The sequence below is a fragment of the Polypterus senegalus genome, chromosome 1, assembly GCF_016835505.1.
Source record: "Polypterus senegalus isolate Bchr_013 chromosome 1, ASM1683550v1, whole genome shotgun sequence".
In the NCBI taxonomy this organism is placed as follows: Eukaryota; Metazoa; Chordata; class Cladistia; order Polypteriformes; family Polypteridae; genus Polypterus; species Polypterus senegalus.
Genome location: NC_053154.1, coordinates 30,419,861 through 30,441,987, shown reverse-complemented (window position 1 = coordinate 30,441,987; position 22,127 = coordinate 30,419,861). Strand labels below are relative to the sequence as shown.

General features: G+C 35.4%; 1 protein-coding gene across 1 annotated transcript in view; it reads left to right on the top strand.

Moving 5' to 3' along the window:
• Positions 1-1,882: 1,882 nt before the first annotated feature.
• The window catches only part of LOC120538780 (scavenger receptor cysteine-rich type 1 protein M130-like), a 71,112-nt gene continuing 50,867 nt past the window's right edge, over positions 1,883-22,127 (top strand). The window contains exons 1-5 of the mRNA XM_039768667.1: positions 1,883-1,936; positions 2,534-2,621; positions 7,303-7,608; positions 9,282-9,587; positions 17,080-17,385. Of these exons, the coding sequence (XP_039624601.1) occupies positions 1,883-1,936; positions 2,534-2,621; positions 7,303-7,608; positions 9,282-9,587; positions 17,080-17,385 (1,060 nt within the window). The remainder of the gene's footprint in view (positions 1,937-2,533; positions 2,622-7,302; positions 7,609-9,281; positions 9,588-17,079; positions 17,386-22,127) is intronic.

Below are 22,127 nucleotides of genomic sequence, written 5' to 3'. Positions count from 1 at the left end.
CCCAAAGGAGCCTGCGCTGGAAGCCCACAGCACCAATGGCTCTCGGTCAGCGGACATAAACAAGGTAAGCCCGAGTCTGCCACTGGCTGAATTTAGTAACTTGCTATCAGCTGTACCTAAGCTGGAGGACATGCTCCAGCTTGTACAGTTTTGCTTACAGGTGCTGGGTCTGCTGAGGCAGGCCATTGAGCAGCTGGAGAGGACGGTGGAGGTACCCCTGAAGAAAATGCAAGAATGGCTGAGGCGGCGCAATGCTGGACTCTCCAGCTGACATGATGCGGCAATACAGGCGTTTCCTGTACTGTAAATAAAAGAGGAGATCAGAGAGAATTGCATCCTGATCTAACACCTGAGGGAATGCGAGTAGCAAGAGCTCTTTTCAAAGGAGGCAGATGTGATGATTGATCACGCGGTGGGGCTGGATACGGCAGAGGCAAGTACAAGGCGCCGGCTTGTAAGTGTCGGCTGCCTGAGTGCCCTGACCCAAATTCCGGCGGCGATTTCACACAAGTATAAAGGGGTTCAGACAGTGCGGGTCTCTTCTCTTCCCATAGAGAGACCCAGACTGTCATTGCACCCCATAGCAAGAGAAGGACTAGGAAAGGGAAATTGGGGTCTCCAAATAGCACAGAACGAAAGCCCGTCTGCTCAGGTGCAGCAGAGGGCTTCGCTGTGTGGTTGGTGGAGAGAAACACCCACCTTGGCTAGGTGCGAGGCAAAGAGGGGCTCCCTGTCCTGTTTTCGGGCATGGGAGCGAGACAGGGGGCGACCCTGTTATGAATGTCACAATCTGGGCCCCGTACTTATCTTCTTGTGTTGTTGCAGGGGGGAGCCGTGAACCCAACAGCGTTGACTCCCTGTCCTGGAGAAAGACAGCCATCATGGGATGGGCCACTTTACCCCACATGGCTCAGCTGAGGGATGTCTCCACACTGGAAGGACTGGGGGAGCAAGCATGGCGAGAGCATTAACTACCCCGGGACACTAGATGGCAGCCCCGCTTGGGTGCAGCGGTGCCTCGGACTCCTGCAGGGCTTTATGGGAGTTGGAGTTTGGTGCAGCCCTTTTGGGAACTATAGGTGCCACCAGGGGGTGCTGCAGCAGAATCTGCCATTTTGGCAGTTCTTCTGCCACACCTGGAAGTGCTGCCAGAAACTAGGTCATCAACCACCACTATTCTAGGAGCCAGAGTCAGGAGGAGGAAGACGAGGCTTGACTGGAGGAGTGGAGGAGAAGAGAAAGAGAGGAAAAGAAGAGTATTGTGTTTATGCATTGTGCTTATGAGACAGTGCTGTATAAACTGCTACTAAACAAAACCATACATCAGATGGTCTTCTTTACTACTGTGGACAAGGCATTCCTTTAATATATTTTTTCTTTTCACTAGACTTAATAGTACAATGAACTTACAATCTAAACACATTTATTAACACCTAAGCAAAACGTTAATGCGCTACTCACCTCTTATATCTATTTACAGTTAGTATCAAAGATGCACAATTACTCAAGTGTTAAGTTTAAATGTACAGCATATAATTCACATTTATATATATATGTATATATCAATAACACTACATTTAAAATTATGCATATCAATGGCACTTACATTTACAACTACATATATCTCAATGACACAAACAAATGTAACTTGAAAAAAAACTAATTAAATTAAAGTCCTTGAGGCAGATTAAATGTGACTCAAAAGTCCTTTACATGAAAAAAATGTCCTTGTTTGAAGACACAATTAAAAAATAAGGTAAACAAATCTCATTCTTGTCACTAATGCCAGCAAAAAGAAATTTTAAATGAAAGTGGTACCACAAGTAAATAGGACCACAGGAAGCTCCATTCCATCATCTGCAGAGGAGACAATATGACCGGTATGGCCAACCTTGTGTTAACGATATTCTCAGTTCCAGTTGACAGTCAGCTGCAGGTAAGTCTGACGCACCTTCAAATTCCAAATTTTATTGAAGTTCCAGTTTGTCCAGCACTTAAAAGACAGTGCTTGCACAGTTTTCCAGATTGCCTCATTAAGAATTCTGAAATGGACACATCAAACCCCTCCTGTACGTTGTGAGGTAGGGCAGCCACGGATCGGACTTGGTTTACCAGCACATCCCACAGATGCCAGATCAACACACTGAACTCTTTGTGATGTTCCTCAAACCATTCCTGAACAATTTTTGCAGTATGGCAGGATGCATTATCCTACTAAAAGAGGTCACAGTCACCAGGGAATACTGAGGTCATGAAGGAGCGTATATGGTCTGCAACATTCTTTAGGTAGGTGGTACATGTCAAAGTAACATCCATAAGAATGCCATGACAAAAGTTTCCAAGCAGAACATTGCCTAGAGCATCATACTGCTTCCGTCAGCTTGCCTTCTTCCCATAGTACATCCTACAGCCAGGCAACTGATGTACTGTATCTGCACCTGGCTATCAACATGACCTAAAAGAAAATGTGATTCATCAGACTAGGCCACCTTGTTCAATTGCTCTATGGTCCAGTTTTGATGGTCATGTTTAGGCACTTTTGGCAATGGACAGAGGTCAGCATTGGCACTATGACCAGTCTGTGGCTACACAACTCATAGTGCAGCAAGCTGTGGTGCATTGTGTGTTCTGACACCTTTCTCTCATGACCAGCATTATGTTTTTCAGCAATTTCTGCTACACCCACTCTTCTGTGAGAATGGACATCCCACAAGACCTGCCTTTGTGGAGATGCTCTGATCCAGTCGTCTAGCCATCACAAATTTGGCAACAGTAACTCAAATAACCACTTATTACCACCGAGGTATGCAGAAGAGTTTGGGCCGCTAGTGCCAATTAGCATCATTTAAATGCCACTGCCTACCTGAGTTTTCTTGCACAGTGTCCATCCCTTTATGACCGCAGTGTATCCATCATCTGATGGCTACTTCCAGCAAGATAACGCACCATGTCACAAAGCTCAGTTCATCTCAGATTTGTTTCTTGAACATGACAATGAGTTCACTGTACTCAAATGGTCTCCACAGTCACCAGATCTCAATCCAATAGAGCACCTTTGGGATGTGGTGGAATGGGAGATTCACATCATAGATGTGCAGCTGAGAAATCTGTAGCAACTGCATGACGCTAAGTCAATATGGACGAAAATCCTTAGGAATGTTTACAGCACCTTGTTGAATCTATGCTACAAAGAATTATGGCAGTTCTGAAGGCAAAAAGGAGTCCAATCCGGGACTAGCAAGTGTACCTAATAAAGTGGCCGGTTAATATATATACTACATTTAAGCTTGGAATAGGACTTATATAATATAATTAAATTCATATTATACAGTATTTAATAATTAAATAATTTCCCCTTAAATGCAGAGATAATTTTAAATTATGTTCTAAAATACAAATTAAATAATATAATCCTTCTTTCTTCTTAGAAGATTAAGAAGTAGTTCTTAAAGCAAGTTTTAATATGTGATGTGTGACATATATGGTGAAGAAACAGCAGAATTTTATTGGTTGAATTCAAATAAAGACAGATTTAACTCATAAACAGAAATTTGGAGATTTTGATTGGTGTGGTAAAAATCAGATGTGACTTACCAAGGTATATGAAAGTTTGGTTTCCTTATAATTTCACAGTCAGAATCAGTAAGGGTTTTTGTGTGGAGTAGTTTATTACTCAATGGCAGATACTCTTGGTCTAATTTTGTGCTGTTTAATTGCCTTGACTCTAAATGAATATGTGGGTAAGATGGCACAATATTTTTTATTGTTTTCATTCCTTTTCATATTGCTTATTTACTTTCCATTTTTCTGTTTTTTAGTATCAATGATAATTTAATATGCATTTAAAAGTAGAACTGGTTTCTTAATTTATCTTAATTTGGTTTATGTATTAATACCTTTATTTTCTTAAAGTATTTTGTTGCCATTTTCAATATCTTTCTGAAGAATTTCTGTTATACTGTATAAAAACACATTTTCAATTAATTTCATAGAATATACAAATGTCACCACATGTTTAAACTATTATTTTATTTTTGAATTATTTAAGTAAAACTTCAGAAAGCTTAGCATTGTGAATGTTAACTTACAAAGATTTGTGAAACAATAGCAAAATTATTTTTTTTCTGTAACTTTTCAGCTTTGCTCTCTCATACTCGGTATTTATTTAAAATGAACATATTCCATTACATAATCATGCTCCACATAATAAAACATTTTCTATTGTGTATCTTTGCAAATGCTGTTTCTAATGATAATGACAATGCACTAAAGAAACCAGAAGTCATTATATTTTAATATTTGTGATTTTTTTTCTTCCAGATTGAACTTCATATCTGTTTTGAAATCATATCAGATTTTAGAATAATTGTCTTATCTCTAACCCAGCATTAAGTCCAAGAAACTAATAACATTTTCCCAAATATGAGCTATGAAAGTCTGCACTATAAAATATGCATATATGTACATACATAAATATAAATGCACTCATAAATATGTCACTTTTAAAAATGTGCTTAAGATTTATTATAATGTAAAGGAACTTTAAAAACTTAACCAGCAGTTTTATAGAATAACTGTCTCATATGAAACTCACCTAATACAATTTGTGTCTATGTGGAGTCAAAACCTATCCTGGCAGTATAGGTGCAAGATAGAAACTGTCCCATATGAGAACCAGCCCTGGATGTAGGAGCAGTCCATTACATGGCACACTTACTTAAACTGTGCCAGTGTAGTGTTGCCAATCTAGGTAATATGCATGTCTTTTGAACGTTTGGAGAATCGTAAAAAAAAAAAAAAGCCTAACAAAAGCAAAATTAAATTCTTGGAAGTACGAGGCAGTAGTGGTAACCTTTAGATATCTTGATGTCCAATAGAATTACTAGCTATTGTCAAAATTACTAATTTCAAGCCAGCTTGATTGTTTCCTGTAAATTCTGTGATTTAATTAAAGTGCAGAAGAGAAATTCATTAAATCTTTTTTTTTTTGTAAAACAAAAGACTTGGAGCCCTGAATATAAATAAGCAAATACAATTGACTACATTTCTTTTCCCTTATTTCCAAACTTATATACTGTTGACAAGGTTATCAACATTAAGAAATATTTTAATATATTCCAACATAGTACAGTATTTTTTTGCCATTAAATTCATCTAGTATCCCATGCCTCTATGCTCAATATACAAATTACTTTTATGAAACATAGCAAAGAAAGGATCAACAGAAAAAATATGTAACTTTCACACTTAAATCTGTCACACAGTAGAATCATATAGATATTGTATATGTTGATTTGGGTTACCTTGTTATTCACAAATAATTACTGATAAGTTATAGTGATGAAGACTACTGCAGTCTAATGTTTAAAAGCCATTTTCATTCATTTAACTAATTAAATAAGTACAGTATTTTTGACATAATGGATAAAGCAATAAAGCAAGTTCATTATGTACGTACAGTATATATTTTACATAAAGTATCAAATCAGAAAACAGTTCTGTTACCCTTGATCCTCTAAAAAGTAAATAAATAAACATTAAATGTTAATTTTACACTGACAAGTAAAATAAAGCCTATCTTCCCAACACATAAGAATGCTAAATTTAAATAAGCTCTCAATATTGCATTAATATATATTTGCACTGTATTGTATTCTATATAGATATTTTATTATATTTCAACCTCATCAATTTAATAAAATGTTTTAGTGATGAATTTGGACTTATTACATACAGATGAGGAAAACATTTATATGATATCTTAGCATTTTGCAGTGATACATTTTACAGTAATAGGAGACAGTTTTGGAATTCTTATTTCTAGTTCTATACCCAATAAGGTTTGGAAATGTTCCATGCTATACTATAAGGATTGTTTTTGGCAAGTTGTATTAAATTACTCATATCAAGTCCCTCCTTTTTAATTCAAGATAAAAATGTTTCTTCATGTTCCCTTTTACATAGCAGGTATCTTGCATCATATTTGTTCCATGGTTACAAAACATTCATTAAATAAATCCAAAGAAACTTAAAAAGTTGTCAAACATAATCGAGTATATGTCAGTCTGTGGCCTGTTTTGAAGGAAGAATTACAGGACAAGGTTACAAAAATTAATCATCACAATTAAAGAGCTCTTAACCAAACAGACAAAGCACAAGGCTTGGTAATCTTAGCTACTAAAACCTCATATCAAAATCATTATCAATTAGAAATATCTTCACAGAACAAGAGAAACTTCAGATACTTTCATTTCACCAGCTAGGAGTTACACATGACTAGACGTTATTACTAGCAAACCTGTGTGGAGAATAAAAATTTATGGGTACCTGCATATATAAAGTTGGTGACTGATTGACTACTCAAGGATTTGAACTTAAAGCATGCTGCTACAGAGAACTTAAATGAGTTTTCAATGAATGGCCTGAGTCATACTGGCTAATAATGAAAGAAATGTTTTAGTCCTGTCATAATTGCAAGATTCATGTACTATTATATATGGCACCTCTATGATAGTTGATAGTGAGGGTAGGGCTTGGATGTCAGTGAAACACACAGATAATTCTTAACTGAACTGTGAATATGTTTGTTGTATGACTACATGTTCCACATAAACATGTAATGTTACAGAATCTTCCTATTAACTGTTAAGATTTAAAAATTCAGATTTGATTAGAAAAGCAACAATCGGCTTGACCTTGGACTGAGGGAGTAAAGCAGTTTGAACTCAAAACCTGTACCCGTGTGACAGCAATGGTAATGTGCTACCAAAAATTATAACTTTTTAGAAACAATATTTTGATATATTACATTTTTTACATTACCTCTTATTATACTTCAGTACCAGAGGATCACACCATGCTTTATTAAGTATGGCTTTGACAGATTGGAGAATGCAGTTATTAAGTTATGCATGACTGTTATAACAATTCATTAATTAAAACAGTAAGTCATACTTTAAAATAAAACTTGACACCAATGGAAATTTGATATATAAAATCAAAGATTAAGATATGCTTACATTACAGTTCTTTCACAGGGCAATTACAAAATTAATTTGGAAAATGGAGAAATAGAAGCTTAAATTAAGTAGGAAAAGAACTTTTATACAGGAAAATGCCAGTTTAGCTTAGTCATAACATTTTGGTTTTTTTTTTGTTTTTGTTTTTATTTTTTCTAAATTATACTGCTTTTCAGCCAATATTCCTCTCTTAAGTGACAATGAAAAAATAAATTTTTCATGTGTATGGTTCCCCTTTTTCAGAATACATGACAAACTGCCTTACTTTTTTTTTTGTTGACAGATGATGAAAATGTGAGATTAGTCGATAAAGACCATCGCTGTGATGGAAGAATAGAAGTTTTAAAAAATGGAAAATGGGGCACGGTTTGTCATACATCATGGTATGATTACAATTCTGCTGTTATTTGCAGCGAGTTGGGTTGTGGAAGTTACCATAAATTATACTATTTTCCTGCTCAGTCTGGAGATATCTTGCTCAGTGGTGTCAAGTGTACCGATAAAGAATCATCCCTGCTCCAATGCAAATCTGACCCGCAGGTTCATGAAACCTGCACTCACCGCAAGGATCTCAGACAGGAATGCTCTGGTAAGAATATTACAAACATACATATTACTTTCTGAATGATATTTATGTTTTTTGAAGCACATCAAGGGCGTTTTTATTTGTGCTAAACAACAGTGAAAACATGTTTAGAATTTCATACCATACTGTAAATGTTCAGTTTTGTTAACATTTTAACCTGACAACTTTGATGTCAAACGCCAGTTGGATCTGCAGACAAAAGCTCACTTTAGAGTTACTTTGTTCTGCAAACTTTTATTCAATTATTTTAAAAAAATTGGCAAAAGAGCAAAATATTGACAAATTAAAAGTGTCAACAATACCAGAACCCCGATTTGAGATAATATTCAATGAATAATATTAAATTGCTGCAAACATCAATGTGTCTGAAGAAAGTCTTGAGGTTCAGAGAGTTTGTGTTTTTTTTAATTACGTGCTGTACCAGCATGCTGTATATCCCAACATTAATTAAAAACTGTGAAGGGAGGTTTTTTTTTGATATGTATACTTTGAATTACACATCCAGTTTTAATAGCTGAAAATGACAGGATGGCTCAATTGCTTTGATATTTTATCACTTCCTTTTCACATTTTCAAGTAAAGTACAACTGAATAGGATTTTAGAATTACATTACACATATCACATAAACTGTCTAAAATTATAAAGATTTAGATGAATTATAAGGTGTCACATTTGAACTACTACACAACCATTACGTTGGATATATTTTTAACCTCATAAAAAATACTTAAATTGGTTTATATACTGTACATACACTACAGATTTTTGGCTGACCCTTGCTGGGTTATGCTAAGCAGGAAATTGCCACTAGCTCATTTTCCTGAATGGAAATCCTGGCAAATGCAGGGATCAGTACACATCTAACCAATTTAGAGTACTATGGCAATTTTATCCATCCATTTTCTTAATCGGCTTATCCTGTACAGAGTCACGGGACAACTGAGCCCTATCTTAAAAATCTTTGGGCACAAGTTGATCCTATGATGGACACATACACACACACTACCTTTACTAACACTAATTCACCTAACCAGCATGTGTTTGGACTGTGAGAAGAAACACTGAGCAGGAAACCCCAATGGACACTGGGAAAACATGGAAACTACACACAGGGAGTAGAATTTTAATCCTGTCTTCTTATTGCAAGATAGCAGTGCTTGCATTGTACCACCTTATAGTAATCCTTCCTTAATATATATCCATTTACTGAACATGCATATCCTGTTGAACTCCAGGACGAGCTGCTGCCTATAATAGAATTATCAAGTAAAACACTGAAACCAGCCCCGGCATTCAGACAGACAGACATTCACACTTACGTATACTATGCCAGTCTACAGATCCCAATGAACATAATCTGCAAGTCTCAGAGAAAAACAGACATGTATAAATAACAAGAAAAGATAGACTCTATACAGGTAATGATCAGGCTGGATTTCAAATCCAGTCTTCTTGTGCTGTGAGGCAGCAGAGGTGGGCATTCCATTATCATGCCACTGTAAGGAATTTTTAACAGTTGATAAATTGTTTGGATGGCAGTACAAAAGTGATAATGGCTTAAGAAAGAAGTCATGAAACTTGAAGGTAACCAAAGCAAACACAACATACAGACTCAACACTGTTTTTTTCAATTTGTTTTAATTTTATTGTGTTTTTTATTTTTTTATTTTGATAGGAGATACTGCCAGTTTTGCTGGAGGCCTGTGCTATGGACAGCTGGAATTAAATCTTTATAAAACCAAAGGTGCAGTTTGTTTTAACAATTTTGACTCTAAGGCAGCGGCTGCTGTCTGTCAAGAGCTTCGCTGTGGAGTTTTGCAAGGCATACAGGCTGTAAACTACAAAGGAGAGGAGGCAGGACAAAAGTGGACAGAAGAGTTCCTTTGTAAAGGTGGCGAGAAAAAATTGGCCTACTGTCCAAGGCGGAAGAAAAAAGATTCAAATTATGTGTGTGACAAAGTGGTGAGCATCATTTGTTATGGTAAGTAAATTCAGTCATTTTCCTTATTTTTGTTCTTGACTCTGAAATTTATAGCTTTTTGTCATTCTTTTTCTTTGTATTTTGTGCTTTACTAAATTATTCAAAATAGTAAATACCTTACACTGTTTTAATAAGTAATTTTGAGATGAAAAAATTATTTTACAGAGAGTTACTGTGCTTGATTTTACTGTAGATTATTCTTATGGAAAGAGACTCTGGTGATATAAAGTTGCAAAAGAAAATTAGAGGCATTGTTGAACTGAAAAAAAAAATCTAAAAATGCAACATGTTAAATGTGGAGTCATCTTCAGGTGTGCAGGAAAAGGAAATGGGGTGAGTTAGAAAAATTGAAGAATTTTAGTGCAAGAAGCAAAAGATATTGAAATAAGACAAAAAAAACAAACTACTGGATAGATAAGAAAAACGGTAAGTGCTGTGGTAACACATGTGCATGGCGGTGTGAAGGAGCTTTGCCGAATATTTGCTACAATTCACAAATAAGAAAAGACTCTGAGGGTGTTATCAGACTTATCTTTACAGACTTAAAACAAATCTATATATAAGGACATTAATTTTTCTATTAACTGTATGCCTATGGTATATAAGAACCATACTGCTTTATTTTAGCTTTTATTTTTGTTATGTAATTCTTATTTTTATCTATTTCTAATTTCTTTTTCTATTCTTGTTATTTTTTTTCCTTTGTCATCTTGTAAACTACTTCATGCTATCTGTATGTTGTTGTTTTTTAAACTGTCTATAATTAATCTCTTATATATATTTCTCTTCTGGTTCGTCCTGCTTCCACTTCAAAACTGGTCCCGCCCACACGCAGCCAACATGGCATTTCTCGATTAGCGTTTGCTTCCATGGGTGCACAGATAACTCAACCTCCTGGCCACGGACCATACTGTTTTAAAATACACAGGCAAATTTATCACCAAATCTCTCCACTATACGCTAACACTTCTACCTCTCCAGGATATGGACAGTTGTATGTTTTTGATACAGCACCAGCTACTGAAGTACACCTACAAATTAAAGCAAACTCTGCATGCAGCGAAAATTTACTTCTCCAGCTAGATTCCATGCTCAGAACCATCAACCCCTTCGCTAAATCATACAAAAACATGCATGAAATCGATCAGTCCAATCCAACAGCATCTGTACGAATGGTTTTCAAGGAAAACACTGGGCAGGATTTACGACGATACAATACCCCGACATGTCACACCGATGTTGCAGTGATTTCTGTCGGAGAAGAAAGGGACATTTGCATCTATCCGAGAGGCAACTCCTGTAAACCGATTTCCACGCTCAATATGAATTGCGATCCTATGGTTTACACACTTTTATTCCCTTACAGAGGCATTGGCTGGCACAAACATTTAAAGCATGTTCCCGATAAAAGAACCGCCAAACGAATCAGGCTTACTCAATGCCAATTTTACACGTACAGATTATCAATGAGTAATGCATTTAGTATTTTGCACTCCAGCGTCAAACTATTCCAACATCACGTTGTAGATGCATATGTTAAAACAGAGGGTGTGCGTCTCAACTATCTCAGATTACATCAACAAGATCTGCACATGGAACAATACAAAGGACTATCAGACGGACTGCAAGCAAAGGTTGAAGATAACAACGTACGTGTAGGCAAAATGATATTACTGTCCACATTTCCAGGAAGACCAAGGTACATTCAACAAAACTATCAGGATGCCATGGCCATAGTACATAAATTCGGAAAGCCTGATTTATTTATCACTTTCACAAGAAATCCTGCTTGGCTGGAAATTCTACAAGCACTGTTGGATACCCAAAGACCGGAGCACAGACCTGATATTGTAGTACAAGTCTTTTGGATCAAGCTTCAGGAATTACTTAGAAACATTCTACAACAACATCTTTTTGGGGTTGTTATCTCTTATATTCATGTAGTCGAATTTCAGAAGCACGGCCTTCCTCATACCCACATGCTGTTTACTCTTCACAATAATTCTGAAATAAGAACCAGAAAGAAAGAAGAAGAAAGAAGTACTGTATTTCTTTCTTTGTGGTTTCTGAATTCCTTTATCACTGTTTTCCATTCCTATTTTTAAACCGCCGTATCCTACGGCGGACGTTGACTAGTATAACATAATATACCAGAAAAATATTATATGAAAGACTAGAACCTCTGTAAAATTCCAAAATAAATTTAAAAATTAACTCATCATTTAATGTTGCCTTTAGAAATATTTTCAATTCAGCCCACGATTGCAAGGGCCAAATTCTATCCCAACAAAAACAAAAATAAATCAGTAACCAACTGTGGATCTGTTGCCAGAATGAATATTAATTTTGCTGTTTAATACATCGATTTCCAGCTACTGTATGGAGTTTTCTTAAGGAATAACTTTAAGGATATTTGTAACTCTTTGAGAATATTCTTTTTGAGTGTCATTTTTTTGTGCTGAAAAGAATATGTATCACTTACTGAGTTTATTCTTGTACTATGTCAGCTTGAGGTTGTATGTATTTTTTTTTATTATATCAGCTCTCACCTCAGCTCCCAAGATCAGGATTGCAATTTTCTTATTGCTTGTATAATGTCAATTACTTACTTGAAACTGGCCCTGTGTGAAAATACCTTTCTAATCTTATACCTACTGCTTTTCTTGCTGGTACCGACACCAAACCCAGACCAGGGTTTCTTAAACATTTTTTTGTTATGACACATTCTTGTCCTCCTTAGTGTCTTTGTCTTGGCCTTCTTAGAGAATTGCCGCGGATCAACAGAGCAGGGTTCTCCTTGGTGATTTGCCATCAACTGCCAAAGTGAGAGGGCTGCATAGAGGAAGATCGACAGAGCTATTTCGATTACTAAATTAACCCACGGTGACCCAGTTTGCAAACCATACGTCACCCATTCATATTCAATACAAAACTGACTTGTGACCCACCGGTGGCAACCTGCAGACCCATATTGTATGAAATTCTGCCCTAGGGTATACAGGATCTGAAAATTAACTGCCAGGAAATAGTTCTGTCAAATTTCCAATTAATTAATGTGCAAATATTCATATTAAAAATAAGTGAATATTGACAAATTGAATGTTTTAGGTGCTACATGTACATGTGTACCTTATGTGCTTTTTAATGATTCATTATTATTACTGATTTTTTTTTCTTTTTTGCAAGAAGCAGAAAGTGTTTATGAATTTTATAGTTTTGTTTAAAAGACACAAATGAAAAGTTCAGCATGCAAATGAAAATGACACTTGGAAACACAGCCCTTTACAATAATTGGATTGTCGATGCACACAAAATTATGTGATCAATGAGAAAAGTGAAACTGGTCAACTGTGCACTCAATGCAATATATATATGAAACCCTGACAGAAATCTCTCATGATTGCTTAAACATGTTAAAAGCAGTCATTACTTAAAAACTTCAACCCAACCGAACCTAATCATTTATGAGCTTTTTGGTTTTTGAGCACAAAAGACGTAGTCACTGTCCATCTCTCTTTCCTGTAAATTGAGGCAAAGTGAGCCTGTTTCACAAATGAAGTCACTGAATGAAATAAATGTTTCATTGTAATGATTCATAAGTATTTCTTTGTTATTACAACTACCGTATATATATAGCTGATGGTTTTATTTACAGTAACTGTTCTATAAACACAAGTTTGAGTGGTTATTAGGAAACTTCTAAATTAGCAAACAACACAATAAAAATTGGCCACAGAAATGTTAGCAAAATAATAATACAAATTTTACAATGAATTAAATCAATAAAAAAACTAAATAAAAGTGCAGAAATTAAAAAAAACAAATTGTAGCAGGTCAATCAGCCCGATGTATGGATAACAAATCAAGGGAAGTCATACTTAACATATATAATGCACTAGTAAAGCTTTGCCTGGAGATACTTTTTTGTTATCAATTTTCATTTAATTTAACAAAGTCGAAAAGAAAACATATATATATATATTTACTATATATATATATATATATATATAATGAGAAGCAATCATTATGTGCAATAAATAAATATGGCAGCCCCCCCTCCTCCCCTCCATACTGTCCCCTGTCTTTTACCATACAACCAAGGACCACCAACTGACCGCACCACCACTCTTGACCAATAAATGACAGTCACAACTGTCTTCACATAAAAGATGTAAATGATGAAGCAGCAGAATCCCAGTTGTGATTGTTTGTGCTGAATACTCCATTAGTTCATCATACAGACATCTCCAAAAGAGTCAGGTTGTAAAAGGCAGCCAGCCGCTTCTTCAGTGTAATTAGATCAGGGGTCTTCCACTTGGAAAAAAAAAGTAGGTACAGTGCCCAGACATAAGAATATGTACTGGTACACTGACTGAGGGAATCTGGGCTAAGCCGTATCAAATGTACCTTATGAGGAGTAATATATAAATTATGTATTTAAAATGTAAAATTTAAAATGCGTAAACATATGGTTGGTACTTTTGAGGTAAATTTAATACTTTTGAAAACTGTATCTCCCCAAAGTGGATAAGGAAATGCAAGGACCTGAAATCACTGAAAGATGAAGGGTAGTAGTTTATGGGAAGTATTACATGGCAGTGACGGTGTGTAGTTTTATTTTCTAGGTTAAAAAAATATATATATATATCGTAGCACTGTAGACAGCCCAGACAGGAGTCACTATGCTGATTCCAAGATTGAAAGATAGGCCGTATGATGAAAAACTGAAGGAGTTGAACTCTTTTAGTTTAAGCAAACAGTGATTAACTGAATTGCAAAATTATTATGAGAATTACAAGTGGATCCCACCCGTTGCTTTAAAATAAATTATTCAACAAGGACACAGGAACACAGATGAATACTGGTCAAGTGTAGATTTCATCCTGAGTTAGAAGCTTTTCTTCACATAGAATAACAGAAATGCATTAAATAAGTTACCAAACTGTGTGCTAGAGAGTAATATTTTGGCAGCCTTTAAAACTCAGCTTGAAATTTTTTTGGTGAAATTAGATGAACAGGATCAGTCAAGCTTTATTGGGTTGAATGTTCCCTTCTCATCCAAATGTATTTAATGTTCTCTGGTACCACTGAGGTGAAAATCTGATACCATCTGATGATACATAAAGAAAACACCACCTGATTAAAGACCTGTGCAGCCACCTGTGATGTTTGCATGTTTGAATTCAAGTGGATACCCCAACCTGCCACTGTGTTGAATCAACTACGACAAAGCCCTTAAATGAAAAAAAAAAAAAATCCACTGCTTAACTACTTTAGAACATTTATGTTCAAAATGCCCAGTGGGGTCTTTTTTTTTTTTTTACAGCGTAACTGGAACTTATCATCAGGTGGTCATTTAGAGACTTAAAAAAAACAGTTCTTTATTATTTGACTTTCTTAATTAAATATCTTCTCTTGACTATATATCTATCTTATGTAAGTGTGCATTTTTGTATACTATTTATGTATCATTTTTCTTATCGAATTTTAATTTGTTTTTCTTTGCATATAACTTCTTCTTTGAAATCTTGCCAAGAATTTTGAGCTACATCATTTGTATGAAAATATGCTAAAGAAACACAGTAAATGTTGTTGATGTTATTATAATTTTTCAGACCAACTTATCTGATTCATGGACGCTCTGGACACAGACTAGGAAATATGCTTGGTCTGCGCACCATTCATAGGACCATTCATGCACATATTCACATTCAAGCCAACTGGAAATTTTCCAATAGCCTACCCTGCACATCTTTGGATGTGTGGGAGGAAAACCCACAAATATATATTGGTAGAATATGCAAACTCCTCACAGACAATGGCCAAGGTTTGAAATTCAGATCCAGAACACTGCTTTGACGAGGAAACAGCACTATCTGCTGCACCAGCACACAACCATTAACAAGTTATCAAAAGTAAAATAGTAATTAATTGGGTTTTCAGCAAAGCAGATCAATTTGTTACTGTTCTAAGTTTTTGAGCTGATGTCTATTTCACTCATTTCAATGTGACTTTTTAACACTGTAATAAACATTCATGTCTGTAGTATGTAGGTTGAATGTGTCCAAGCATGCAGATTGTCTACATTGTTATTAAGTCTTCCCTGGACAGATGGTACATACCATAAACCCTTTTTCAATTCCTAACAAGGTTGCCCAATGTACAGAATGTTCTCTTGAATTTGGGAGTTTCCAGGTTGCTCTCAGTGTTTAAAGACTTGCTATTAGACTGTCTGGCATTAATTTAATGAGAGAGCAATCATTGCTACATACAGTACATCAGTGTGTCATGCAATGGCGTGGAATCCCAGTCAGGGCTGTCTCCTGCCTTGAACTCATGCTACAGGGGTATGTTCTTTTTCACTATAGTGCAAATGCATATTCTTAAAATTAATAGATAGATATTTAATGTGCATATGCAGCATTTCCATGCTATAATTTTAAAAACTAAAAGCAAAATTATTTAAAAGGTAAAAACATTTTTTGGATGTTAAAAAAATTCTAATCATAGTTATTATAAGAATTAATTCTTTCAGCATTATAACTATTTCCCTCACTCTTCAAAATGGATTAGGTTTGATAACGGATTGATGAGCGGATATTATTAATATGGAAAAGACAAAACTGTCGTCATCTAGAATAACCTATGCTCAGAAATACACAAATACACAACTAACTGATTTGCTTTATGCCCTTCAAGGTCATAGTGGCCTGGGTTTATTTTAGCAATATTGGACACCACAAAGAAACCAACTGTACATTCGCAACAGCTTAATTTAGACCTTTTCCAATTAACTTATACTGCATGTCTTTACTGTAAGATGTTACAGGAAAAATAAAGTACCCAAAGAAAAACCAACACAGACTTATGGAGACAATGCAGTCTTCACAAAGTCAGTGACATATACTTGGATTCCATCTTGGTCTTATGAAACTGTGAGACAACATCGGTAGTTGGGTGAGGTTGTTAGCAATACTGTCATCCTTTCTAATTAAGTGTTTTATATATGTTCTAAAATGGCAGCTGTGTGCCAGTTATATATCTAAGCCAGCTTTATTACTTTCAGTAGTTCTGATCTAAGCCATACCATACCATAGCAGGATGTTATACTATACAACTTGTGAAAATGTATAAGTACGAGTCCACTATTTACCTACAGAAACTGATTAGATGAAGCTATTTAGTCTTTTGAAGAATGTCTGAGGGAGTGAAAGTGTAGTAAAGTAATGTAAAGTAAAGTGAAGGTGACTTTCTACTTGGAAGCAGAGAAAATGAATACAGGCTGTGAAAATAAATGATAAGTTTAGATCCTTGGAGATTACGGGGGGGTGATTTAGGAAATTGAATAAACTAGAGTCACAAAAGACAACAATTAATTTTAACGTATTTGCACAGACATGATTTTTCTTTGGTTTTCATTTGTGCTTGATGCTTAACATTTAAGGGGAAGGGTTATTGTACATGGGAAAATTACCAACTCATTTTTTCACAGGATACACAGACTATAGGCTTAGCAATGGATGTTCTGGTAGAGTGGAGCTGGAGCATGATGGCGCATGGAGTACAGTGTGTGAAGACGACTGGGATATAAAGGACGCCTCTGTACTTTGCCACCAGCTGAAATGTGGATATGCTGTGGAAATTTCAGGCCATCAAAGAAGTGATAACAAAACTGGACAAATCGTCACAGACATATTTAACTGTGAAGGAAATGAAAGAGAATTATCAAGATGTCAGATATCAACTCAAAAACATAGCAAGTGCAGTCTTAAAAAAGATGCTAGCATTACGTGCTCTGGTAAGTAAAATGTTTCCAAATCTATCTATATATAATGCAAAGTTGACTGACTCAAGAAAAACACTATTTACTGTTTGGTTAAAAATTAAAAATTTGTCAGAATGGTACAACTAGAGCAATAGGCTTCTACTAAGAAAGGACTTTTCGATACATCAATATTTACATGTAAACTCTCCAAACCTCTACAGTGTTAAAACTAAATACCCCAAAATCTCAAAAACGCTTTGACTGATTTGATTGAAATGTGAGGATATAATAGAACAAACAAAATTAACCGACTCACGTTTTTTTATTTGTCGATAATAAAGCTGTAATAAAGCATCATATTTTTTGGCTCTGTGCTAATAAGGAATCTTACAGAGAAATAAGGCTGCCACTTTATGCAAATGAAAGCCACCAGCTGATCCAAAGTGGCAGGAAAAAAGTTCAGTGACACACTATAAACCTCAAGTGTGGATGTCAGGTGTTGTTTTGTTAGAGGTAAAAAGGTAACGAGAGTACAGGAGTAAGTGGTGTCCTTGGGTACACACAGTATACTTTATTCTATATGCCTCTGTTTACTCCTCAAGATGCAGTCTAAAATATGTAGAACATTTGTCCACCCTGGATTGTAGCTTTTATATATATACTATGTAGAATGTGGTGGCTGGAATAGTCCCCCTTTGTGTGATAAAATACATGCAATACTGTTTAGAACTGGGGTGTTCCCTTTCAAGTAACACTGTGATGTGCCATTACGCTCCTGTTCACAAAACAAAACTTCAGGTCCTACTTGCAATAAAAACCAGGAGAGACAATATGCCATGGTGAGTTTAAACACTTCTGCATTTCAGCAAAGAGGTCTCCCATGTACAGAACACAGAGGAAGAAGACATTGTTCATAGGTCACTATATTATTTCTTTACACCTGTTCTTTTCTGTACAATGCTTGAAATGTTCAAATCATCGCATGTACCACTTAAATGAGCAGCTTGTAAACATTAATGCTGTGTGTAATAAGTTAAGAAAAAAGATTCAGTGTATGTACAGTAGATGTGACGGATGTCCAGGTCACACTTATAGATAATCTAAACTAAACACAGTTAAAATATCTGATTATGCCACCAGTTTAATTAAGAGTCTGGGAACTCTTGAAATTATTTTAAAAGGCTAAAAAGTTCCATAATAAAATTATTAAACTAGATCTTTACATTAAGAACCTTTATAATTTAAAGATAATAGTACACAGGTTATTTTTTAATGTGGTGGTGAGTAAACACACAATAAAATAGATGGCAGCAATTTCAAGAAAAATAACAGTAACTTGTATTACACCAGACAATATAAAACACACCAAGAAGATATAAATATCAGGAGCAAAAACATTTTAAAAAGAGAGCACACAGTCCACACTCTAAAGTCTGTTAAAACATAACAATAGAAGATACAAACTTTGGTGGTGCAAAGATGCACACTGCGATATCACAATGATTAATATTCCAATTGTCCCACTAAAATACTTTGTTCGCTGAACTTTTGTTTCCCAACTGATGTCTTGCTAACTTGCCAAATCCCTCGTCTTTGTCTCTCCTTCGTGGAGTGAGCATTCTCTTTCACGTCTGGGTATCTCATGTTGCCACGATGACCTGGGCATGTCTCACTTCTCATCCCCTGGCTTTGCTCAGTCTTCTCTGTTTTGCTAAACCCAAAACTGATATCTCTCTGGTGAAACTGCCTTTTCCACCCATGGGGTAGGTGACACTGTCCGTGTGCCCCACGTCTTGTCAGCCATGTACACTTGTCTGCCTGCAAATCCCTGTGCTCTGTGTGAGTGATCTTGACAGTGTTTATGGTGGACCATCTCTCTGTACACCATCTGTCCTGTCACAATGCCCTCTGGCCTTGCACTGTACCTTCTGCTCATGTTCTCTCTCTTTACACCATTCAAACACCACCCACTGCCCAGAAGTGTATAGCTGCTTCAGTCTCTGCCAAGATCAACATGACGATGGATTAAACAAAGGCACATACCAAATTCCTTTGCTTAACATTAATGTAAACACATTTTCATTCATTAAACAATAGTACTGGTGCTAACTATCAAGAAGTACATATACCACTATATACTGATTAGAAACCAGTGTCACTAGAACACGTTAATTTTTCAAAGTACAAACATTTTCTAAGAAAGCAGGCAGTTCTGTTATCACAGTACTGTATGTTGACAAGATACCAATCAAAGCAGTCTGATCTTCAGAGCAAGTGACGCCTTTGCAAGACTGGTAAATATCTATGCCTTGTAGACAGAAATCAGCATTAAACCTTTAACAGAATTATGTGTCTTTTCCCTTATCATTCCCAGTCTCAAACAAAAGGTGCCTTTTGCTCCTTCATCAATTGGCTTTTACATTTATTATTTACTTGTTCTTTTTTGCCTAAGAAAAAAAAAACACCCAGTGTACAAAAATATTCTCCTCTGACACTGATTTTGACCTAAACTCTCCAAAACTTGGTGACAGTGCAAGATTACAACTGAAAGCGTTATATTCAAATCTGAATGAAGCTATCATTTATATAGGATGTGCTACAAGGGATATTTGATTTATACCTGAAATTCCCATTATTCATACTAATCACCTCTTTGAAATAAAAAGTAATACTGTTTTCTTTTAAATTGTGTTTTCCAATGACTATCAAAAAAGCCAAGGCCAGTCACTAGGAAAAACAAAAACTAATATATGGCAGGAATGTTTTACTCATCGGCAAGTGTATCTAGCACATTCCACTGTAAGGAGCTCCAGTGAACAAATAAAATTAGCCCCTGGTTAACTACAAATATCGTATACAGAAAAGTATTTACGTAGTTACATAGAACTTCTGGTTAACCGACAACACTCTGACCAAGGCCTGTTGTCTTAGGAAATTTCCCCATGTAGTCGGGTAACACAGCTAGTATTATATCATTCCAAATAACATTTGTTTTCAAATATTTATAACAGAATAAAGTCATGTCTTACTACTTATTTTGTATCTGATTATGTTTAAATCTTTTCAGGTCTAAGCTAAACATAACTGTTTTCTGTTATTAATTTGCAGTTTAGATAACTTACTAAACACTGCTCAATTAAAACTGATTGTCATGTAAAACACATCTGTGGATTCTCTTTATATTTAATGTAATTTTAGCTAACATTTTATTATGTACAAACATTGTTTTTCAAGTAGTATATATTCTGTTCAGAAATTAACATTACAATTAAAACATTCAGAATAATTACATTTCTTATTTAAAAGTATTTGTAATTTTCACAAAATTACATGACTAAAATGTAAGGCATTCTGATTTTTATAGAAATCCAAAAAATAATAATAATAATAATAATAATAATAAAAGTGGATAAATATGCTGGTTGTGGAGTATGGACAAGATGATCATTATGCCCATTACTGTATGCAGCACTTGTGTCATCCCACATTAACTACACCAGTGGTTCCCAAACTTGGTCCTGGGGTCCGCTTGTGGCTGTGGGTTTTTGTTCCAATCAGCTTCTGCTTTTAATTGGACTCCTGGCCTAATTAAGTGAGCTGTTATTTTCCATTTTCTGTGATTTGGAGACAATGTAGAAATTACAAAAATAACTTTGTTAATTTTTTATAATAAAATGTACTGAGCAGTTATATTTAACAATACTGTATTTTTATGTTGATTTTTATTCTGCTTTTCGAGGTGTCCAAGTTATTTAATCCATTATTTACTAATTAGCAGATCTGACGTTAAAGCAGTTGCAGCCTTATATCGTTCAGTGTTGTTTTCCCGGATGTCTGCTCTGCATGTTTTTAACTGTGATTAAGGTACAATGATGGGAGCAAATTACACCGAAAAAGGGAAAAATAATATGAAACCAACAAAACAGAGTTAAGCAATTAAAGCTACAACAAAAACAGATTTCTAAATGTCTTTTAAAGGTAAAAATCTTACTCATGCTTGTCTGAATGCAGAAAAAGTAAAGGTGAAAAAAACAGCTAATTAAATTACATCAATTAATTATTAATTGCTATAACTGATTAATCTGATTGGAAAAAAAACCCACAGCCAGGACCGGGTTTGGGAACCACTGCACTACACAAAAGCTTACACGCATTACATATAAACAAACATATATACATGAAACTACAAAAAGAAGTCATTTTAATAAATACATGTCATATAGTAAGGAAATTCCTTAAAACAGACTCAATTTTGTAAAACATATACACATAGACACACACAACATAAACTGCCCTCTCTCTTCACCTAAGCTCAGTATAGATGGCAGCAAATAGTTTGAATTTAATTATAATTGTAATGCACTGGATGGACCTCACCTGGACTACTGTGTACAGTTTTGGTCTCCAGGCTACAAAAAGGACATGCACAGCAGTGCTGGGAAAAGGCCAGAGAAGAGCAACTAGGCTTATTCCACGGCTACAACGGGATGAATTACCGGTCTGAGGAATGTTTAAAAGAGCTGAGCTTTTTCAAAATCTCAACTTCTGACCTCCTTTTTCAGTCCACATTAATGGAGAAAATAATCTTGCAGAGTTTGGTTGGAAGACAGGATGCAATGCATTTCTCAGTAGCCTGATCCAAAATTATTTTATCGTTAGTTATATGTGAATCAAACAAAAATATGTAATGTATTTAACTATTTTAATGTTAGTGAGTGGAATGGTATAATTATGGCTAAATAAATAATTGATTTTTTCTCTCCTTAAATACTGAC